Below are 9,012 nucleotides of genomic sequence, written 5' to 3'. Positions count from 1 at the left end.
GTGCCAATGGAAACAATAGGTGGATGCAGGTTGTACCATGCGCAAGGATTCCAGGCAAAACATAAAGCAGGCTTCACCTGTTCATATCTCAATAGGGCCCATGTATTGGAAATCTAAAAGCCCGTGCAACACATTCTGCTGACAGCGCTGTAATTCGCTGGTGGCACGTTTGCAGTGGCAGGGCGAATCACCGCTGTGAGGCCGACAAGGGCGTGCCCTTTCACCACCAACACCACCACCATCGTGAGTCTCTTAAAGGAACTATGAAATGATATTTTGATAGTTTTCTCGTTTTCATCACAAAGAAAACAATTTTCTGAGTCTAGAACCTGAATTTCACCTTCGTCATGCGAGGAGTCTTTTTCGGGTGCGAATTTGAACAGAGCCGCGAAGGCAGTACAGCTGGCGCCACGCCGTGTCGAGCTGCCGCACGAAGACGCCGAGAGTAACTTGACGCCAGGTCCCCCAAGGTCGCCATTTTCCCATGTATTTGTTCCTATCCCGATGCGTGCAATGCCGGAGGCCGCCCTTAGATACCCCATTGTTACCAGACGTTGGCTTGCGTGGATTGTAGCGCGCTAAAGATCCAGTTGAGGCACAATCCAAGCCAGGCCAAGTCACCGAAGGAGAAATGGACGACTGCAGCGCCTGCGGCGCCTGGTACGACAGGTACGCTATGTGATGTACGCAGCCGTGCACTAGATCCTTCCGATCGCTCAACACGTTTAAAAACGGGACCAAAAAGTGAAACACGACAAAGAAAGTTGTTATACGCGTTTTATTTGAACATATAAAGACTAGATTCATTCGCAGAAACAACAAAAACATTTTGCCGCTAAACTTAGCGCGCTGAAGTAATCCGGAACGGCAACAGTGGGGTATCTAGTGGCGGCCTTCTTCGTTGCACGCTTTTCCGAGGTGAGTTTGGGGGACCTGCTTGACGCGAACCACGATCGGGTCCGCGACACGTCATCGTTGTAGTGTTTGTGGCGCCACCTGTGTGAGTGGTGCAGAATGATTGGCGGGGTGCCGCCTAGTGGGTGACGAATAAAGAGGTATTTGACAAAATGGCACCGTAGCGTTGAGAAGTGTATGAATCATCAAGGGGGGGGGGGGTTCAATCCAGGACATCAAAGAAAAGACACTACAAATTTGGCGACGAGCGGCAACGAAATGACTAATACAGGATCTACAAACATCGAGGTGCCAATATGTTTTGGAAACCTGGATAATTTCGACCCCGATGGCCCGAATCCAAGTGAGGCATGGCGCAAATGGAAACAACGATGGCAGTTCTTCATCGATGCACAACCAGAAATTCCCGACAAGCGAAAGAGAGCTTTGCTTCTTCATCTGGCTGGAGAGAAAGTCCAAGAAGTGTATTCTACACTGACGGATCAAGGAACAACGTACAAAACAGCTTTGGATGCGCTGGACGCACACTTCGGAGACAAGAAGAACGTTCCATATGAACGCTACTTATTCCACAAGATTGAGCAGCAACAAGAAGAAACGGTGGATCAACTCATGCAAAGACTTAAGTTGGCTGCAGAGAACTGTGGGTTCGGGAATGAGAAATCGAATGTAATAAGAGATAAACTTGTGCATGGGTGCCGAAACAAGAACTTAAGACGCCGACTACTTCAAGAAGAAAAACTCACATTGGAACGAGCAGTACAACTGGCAAAACTGCTGGAACAAAGCGATAAACAAGCTACTGTGATGGAAGAAAACAACGGAATCCAACGCCAAGAAGTAAATTTGGTCGCCAGGAAGTCTAGGCCTAGAATCGAACATCGACAGACGCAGAAGAGGTATACACAAGGAATGCCACATTTCAACATAAAAGGTCATCAAGAACCGAAAATGTGTACCAGGTGTGGACAACAAGGACATTTTGGAGATTCATGTCAGCGAACGCAAGGAGAAACATGCAGCAAGTGTGGTTTGAAGGGACACTTTGCACGTGTCTGTCGTACGAACGTCGGAAGAAACCGACCAAGGTTCAAGACCTACAATGTTCAAGGAGAGATGGAAAGGAATGAAACAACAACGGAACATTCGGGCGACGACTATCAACTGTTCAAAGTGACAGCGAAAGATGGTAAAGCTATACGATGTTGACATTCCAGCGGTTGTGGATACGGGAGCTTCGCTGAACATTATCAATGAAGCGCAATGGAACATACTTCAGAGACATGGTCTCTACCTGTCCGAGACAAGTGCCAAGGTGTTTCCCTACGGAATGGAACAGCCTTTACCGCTGATCGGAAAGTTTACAGCGCCAGTTACAAAAGGAGACAGGCAAGTACAAGCTGATTTCCACGTGATGAAGGGCAAGTCGGTATCCTTGCTAGGAAAGCAAACAAGCATTGATCTAAAACTCGTCGTACTACCACAAGACAGGCTAGAAGTTAGGCTAGGAAAGGCAAGGATGGAGAACGTCATCGCGACAAACGCAGAAGTGTTTGAAGGCTTGGGAAAACTGAAAGACTACAAGTTGAAGATTCATGTAGACGAATCCGTAGTGCCTGTAGCACAGCCACATCGTAGAATCCCCTTTCAGCTGAGAAAGAAAGTGGAAGAAGAGTTACAAAGATTGTTGAACGAAGATGTAATTGAGCCAGTCAATGGACCAACCACGTGGTCATCTCCCGTTGTGGTGGTGCCCAAAGCGAATGACAAAATAAGATTATGCGTGGACATGAGAATCCCGAATCAAGCTGTAAAAAGGGAAAGGTATCCCATTCCGACTGTGGATGACGTCTTAGAGGAGATTGGTGAAGCACAAGTGCTGTCGGAATTAGATCATAGAGAAGGATACCACCAGATTGAGTTGGACGAAGCATCACGGGATATAACAACGTTTTCGACACATGTTGGAAATTTTAGATTGAAGAGGCTCATCTACGGAGTTTCTTGTGCACCAGAAGTATTTCAGAAGATTATTCAAGATGTGCTGCAAGGATGTGAAGGAGTGCGTAACATCTCAGACAACACAATTGTGTACGGGAGAAACCAAGAAGAACATGATGATAGACTGGATAGAGTGCTTCGCAGGTTTCGAGAGAAACGTCTAACACTTAACAGAAGCAAATGCCATTTTGGGCTGAGTAAACTTAATTTTATGGGACATACCATTTCTGGCAATGGCATCAGTCCAAGCACTGAGAAGATTAAAGCTATACGTGATGCAAGGACACCCAGTAATGCTTCGGAGTTGAGGAGCTTCCTTGGATTGATCAACTTTTGTGCTAGATACATACCACATTTGGCTACAAAGACTACAAGGTTGAGAGAACTCATAAAGAAAGAAGTCGGGTGGGAATGGACAACGGAGCATGATGAAGATTTTGCAGAACTTAAGAACTGTCTGACCGACAAGACTGTTTTGGCTTTCTACGATAAAAATGCACGGACAAGGCTCGTGGTGGATGCCAGTAACACTGGAGTAGAAGCAGTTCTACTGCAAGCAAAACGAGGAGAGATGTTCAGACCAGTCGTCTATCTGAGCAGAGCATTGACGGACATAGAAAAGAAATATTCTCAGACAGAGAAAGAAGCATTAGCAGTCGTATGGGCTGTAAAAAGATGTAGACTCTACCTGTACGGCGTGGAGTTTGAACTCATAACTGACCACAAAGCTTTAGAAATAATCTACGGACCAAGGTCGAAACCTTCAGCTCGGATTGAAAGGTGGCTGTTAAGAATGATGCCATTTACGTACAAGGTGATATACCAGCCAGGCAAGACGAACATTGCGGATCCGTTATCAAGACTTATGCAACAGAGAAGTGAGAAACAAAGGACTGCGACTGAAGACTACGTAAACTTTGTGATCAAAGAAGCAACGCCAAAAGCACTGAGCGAAGATGAACTTCGGAAAGCCACGAAAGGAGATCCTGTTCTGCAGAGAGTACTGGACAAGGTACGGAAAGGACGATGGGAACCAAACAATGAAGACAGTGTCTACAAAAGAGTGGAGCCTGAGTTATCGGAGAAAGAGGGACTACTCCTTAAAGGAACAAGAATTGTAATTCCCAGTGAACTCCAGGCAAGAGTGTTGGACATAGTTCATGAGACACGCCAAGGCATTGTTAAGACGAAACAGTTGCTGAGAACCAAAGTATGGTGGCCAAACATGGACAAACATGTGGAGGAATCGATAAGACAGTGCCCATCTTGTCAACTTGTCACAATAGAAAATCAACCACAGCCCATAAAGTCGACTCCGCTACCTGCCAGGCCTTGGGAAGAGTTAGCACTTGATATTTGTGGACCTTTGCCATCTGCAGAATATGTTTTGGTTTTGGTGGACTATCATTCAAGATGGCCGGAAGCTGTGATCGTCAAGACGACGACAACCAACGTGATAATTACCTGGCTAAAAGAACTATTTGCAAGTTTTGGTTACCCTCGAAGTATCAAGACGGATAATGGACCTCAGTTTGTCTCGAGAGATTTTGCCGAATATTTACAGCAGTGCAACATAAGACACGACAGGACTACACCTTATTGGCCGCAAGCGAATGGCGAAGTGGAAAGACTGAATAGATCTTTCCTGAAAGCACTGAAGATTGGTCGACTACAGAACCGGAATTTAAAAGGCACGCTTTTGAGTTTTCTTCAAGCATACCGAAGTACACCACACTGTGTGACAGGAAGGTCACCATCAGAACTTCTAATTGGAAGGTCCATGAGAACAAAGCTTCCAGAGGTAAAGATTGAGGAGAAGCGAGGAAATGTCAATGTGCATGACAAAGAAAGGAAGTTGTATGAAAAGCGATATGCGGACAGGAGGAGAAGAGCGAAGGAAAAGGATATCCAAAGAGGAGACGAAGTATTGCTAAAGAGAATGACAAAGACGAATAAGTTGAGTACGGAGTACTGGCCGAAGAGGTGGAAAGTTGTTAATAGATATGGACCAACAATAACAGTGCAAGACAATGAGGGTGTTGTGCGCAAGCGAAATGTAACCCACGTAAAGAAGTTATTCGGTGGAAGGATGTATTTTGTCGACACACCGCAGATACATCAGAACCAGAGGGGCAACAAGTCACGCAATGTGTGCCGGCACAGGAAAGATCTGAAGTTACGGAACGAGCCGGAGGAACAGAAACATTGGTGAACAGGTCGCGGAGGCAGGTACGCCAACCTACAAGATTTCAGGATTATGTGCTCTACCGCACAAACTTTTATTAACTGCAAGTGTGTGTTAAGTTTTGGGACTTACGGGACTAGGTGTTTGTGTTAACATTTGGGACTTATGGGATTATGGTTTTCCGAGATAGTTAGATTGGGATTATTCTTATGATGGATGTTTGTGTTTGGAAAGAAAGAAAGAAGATGTAGTGTTTGTGGCGCCACCTGTGTGAGTCGTGCAGAATGATTGGCGGGGTGCCGCCTGGTGGGTGACGAATAAAGAGGTCTTTGACAAAATGGCACCGTAGCGTCGAGAAGTGTATGAATCATCAAGGGCTGGTTCAATCCAGGACATCAAAGAAAAGACACTACAATCGTGACGTGTCGTGGTCCCGCCAGCAGCATGCGCCGTAGGATCCGGCCTATGCGTTCATCGGGAATGGAATTCTACATGACGCCAGCTTCCGCGCGATGGTCGCAGTCTATGGCAGTCGCATCCTGTGGTTTTTGCCGACATATTGAGACGATGTTGGGTAGTTGGTTGCCCGAATTCACGTCAATATCCGCCGAGCATCCAGCGTCATATGCTTCTCAGTGACGAGACGGATAGCTTTGGTGCCAGGAAGCAATCGGATCGCCAGAGGATTAAAGAAGGCGCAGTGCCATCGACTGCCCGTGTCTGTAGCGAATATTTCCATGATTGCGATTACGTAAGAGATGCTTAAGCTCTTCAACATATTGGATACCGAGCTCAGTGTCGTTTGAATAAAGGTGTCGTGCCATCACATGTCCACACCGGTGAAAGGCGCAAAAGTGTGAGTATTTCTCGTTATTGGGGCTAACGAGGTTGGAACCTTGTTGTCGCTTGGGGCATACATAAGAGAGAGGCGGGAAGCGTAGAAAAAAGACAAAATGGAAGTTACCGAATCTCGTCACCAAAGTCAGGTGACGCACTGTTGATAGAAATAGACGTCGTTTAGCATGACCTTAGAAACCATGCTTAAACATATTGAACATATGCAACCGTGCTTTTCCCTTCACTTATGTGCTTTCATGTTTAGAGGTAATTTCCTCAGCAGAGCGGGCAACCCCTGAGTTGAGACAGCATGGCCAAGAGCTGCAACCCTCTATTCAGAGTGAACAAATGATATGCTGCCCCCTTCCATATTCCTCTTTGCAGCATTATCTTGCCTCCCATCCAGGCTCTGTGTATTCGTCACAAGTTTTTTTTTGTGATTTATTTCAGTTCACCTGATCATATGCACAATCATATCAGTTTAACACATATGATATGATATTGAAGGGGACATTTCCTTGTTTATACCTGAATAAGCTAAGGTGCTTTTAAGAGCTGCGGACTTTTGTTCCTTATGTTATAATCATTACTAAGGTGGACTACATCGATTTGTATTCACCGGAACTTGAGTTGCATTCTGTGTTATTCATTTCCTTTTCTCAAACCAGGGAAGCCCATGTGTATGGCAGCTGAAGTCTTTCACCGGGGTAACAAGGCCAGAACAACTCCAGCAAGTGCTCTGCAGGTAACCTCTAAATTGAAGGAACCTACGTTTGATGCACATGTTTGATGCACATGATGCACGTCCTCGTGAGATTTGTTCTTGCTACAATTATGCACTTTGTTTCACGTTACCAAGAAAGAACTTTACCAACCATTCCCATATCACTGGGGTACTGCTGTGTTCTGGGAATCCTGTAAACCTTGTGCAGTTACTTCGGCCCTTATTTGCTGGTAACACTTGTGCCAATACAGTTGTTAGTTGAGCTGAGTGACAGTGTGTATTAGAATACATCCTGTGTTTGCATATGCATAAAAATTATGCATGTGTAGCATATAATATGTGTATGTAGATGTTAGGTCTTATGTAATTTAGTTTTATTGTACTGTGTGAGCTAAATGTGGACATTTCAGCTGCTCGAGCATAGTGTCCACACCCTTAGTGGAGCCTGCACAGCCTGTCCAGCTGGCAAATGGAATAGTTCTTTCACGAAGAAAGCAGGTTTCTCCCAGAAGACCAAAAAGCAGTTTATTCGAAATAGTATCAATTACTTGTCGTTTTGGTAATTGCAAAATATAGGGCATGCTACGTGACTACTGGGGCTTCTTGATTCTTTTCAGTTACCTCAACTCGTGACTTCAGACTTATGTAAGACAATAATATAAGGTGACAATGACGAAGGCGAACTGGTGTCGTTGGATTGTGTCCGTCAGTCTCGGGGTTATGGATGTATTGCACAGTATTCGAAACATGGTTGAACAGTAAATGTGTTAAACAACAAACAGTTATCAGAAATATATACGATGTGGACAATACTCTCCTAGAATACGCTGCAGTTGACTTTCTGTAGGCATGGTGCGTGTTAATGCTAAATGTTCAGATTTACGACGAGCTCGACATTGTATACCTCATAAAGCATAAATTCTTGCGTTAAACATATTCTTAGGCAAACAAGTACTTAGGAAAGGAAGGAATTACAGCGAGCGGGTCCCGTCTGTAGACCAAGCAATGCAGAGTAAGCCTGAATCGCTTGAAGGCGTGAAGCTGCTTTGAATAATAATAGTAATGATGACGAAGAACACTGGTTGCAACAAAGTAAAACACAACATTAGACCACCCAGTCTTTCGTGATATTGATTGATTGATTGATTGCATGAAGATTCGTGCAAACAAATCGATCAACAAAGGGGGACATGTTACAAATATCACAGTCGCACTTCACAACCCAAAGTTAATTTCGCTGTAGGTACAGATGCGTTCCTGTCTACGCTGTCTGCAGTGTAACTCAGCAGAGTGACATATATAACCTAGAATCGTAATAGCAAAACGTTAGTTCGGGTCACGATCGCCGCCGACTGCAGACTCCCGAAGAAGTCAGGTAGGTTTTTATCGGTGTACGATATCAGCGCAAGAAGACGTGTTTCCGAGGCTGGGAGCACGTCACAGAGCCAGTGCACACGTGAATGGCAAAGTTCCTTTCGCTGTAGGACCAGATGTGTTCCTGTCTGCGCCGTCTGCAGTGTAACTCAGCAGAGTGACATATATAACCTAGAATCGTAACAGGAAGACGTTAGTTCGGGCCACGATCGCCGCCTACTGCGGAGTCCCGAAGAAGTCCGGTTGGTTTTTGTCGGTGTACGATATTAGCGCAAGCACACTCGTTTCCGATGCTGCGAGCAGGTCACAGACACAGTGCACACGTGAATGGCAAAGTTCCTTTCGCTGTAGGTCCCGGTGTGTTCCTGTCTACGCCGTCTGCAGTGTGACTTATACAGCCTAGAATCGTAACAGCAAGACATTGGTTCGGGCCACGATCGCCGCCGAATGAGGAGTCCCGAAGAAGTCAGGCTGGTTTTTGTCGATATATGATATCAGCGCAAGCAGACTTGTTTCCGAGGCTGGGAGCATGTCACAGGCGCAGTACACATGTGAATGGCAAAGTTCCTTTCGCTCTAGGCCAGGCCACAGGAAACGGAATGAGTTGCGAGTTATGACGACTCGAATGACTGCACATGGCAGACATACAGCGGCGAGGAACCAACGACGGCTGTAGCACGTAGAGGCCAGTAAGGGGGCACGGAAAGTGAGGGGCAGGCCTACAGATTTGAGTTCACGGAGAACACGGAGGAACGTTTAAGCACCCTAGGGCAGTTTACAGGAGATACCGCACTACCATCGAAGGCAACACCGAGGATTTTGACTAGAGTTTTCGAGGGTACGCCGTAGGGGCAACGCGGGAAGGTTCCGCATTAATGTAGAGGGCACCGCGCTTAGACCTGTTTAGTTGTGCGCCAGACACTTTACCTTAATCGTCGAAAGCCTTCAGCACAGGTTCAAGGCAAGCTTGCCCTGG

General features: G+C 45.9%; 1 protein-coding gene across 1 annotated transcript; it reads left to right on the top strand.

Moving 5' to 3' along the window:
- Positions 1-2,101: 2,101 nt before the first annotated feature.
- Positions 2,102-5,128, top strand: LOC135373652 (uncharacterized protein K02A2.6-like). Its single transcript, XM_064606750.1, has one exon. The coding sequence runs from the start codon at positions 2,102-2,104 to the stop codon at positions 5,126-5,128; it is 3,027 nt and encodes a 1,008-aa protein (XP_064462820.1).
- Positions 5,129-9,012: the final 3,884 nt, after the last annotated feature.

Source organism: Ornithodoros turicata, unplaced genomic scaffold (genome assembly GCF_037126465.1).
Source record: "Ornithodoros turicata isolate Travis unplaced genomic scaffold, ASM3712646v1 Chromosome28, whole genome shotgun sequence".
In the NCBI taxonomy this organism is placed as follows: domain Eukaryota; kingdom Metazoa; phylum Arthropoda; class Arachnida; order Ixodida; family Argasidae; genus Ornithodoros; species Ornithodoros turicata.
Note: the sequence above shows the minus strand (reverse complement) of the source record. Positions and strands in the feature narration are given on the sequence as shown.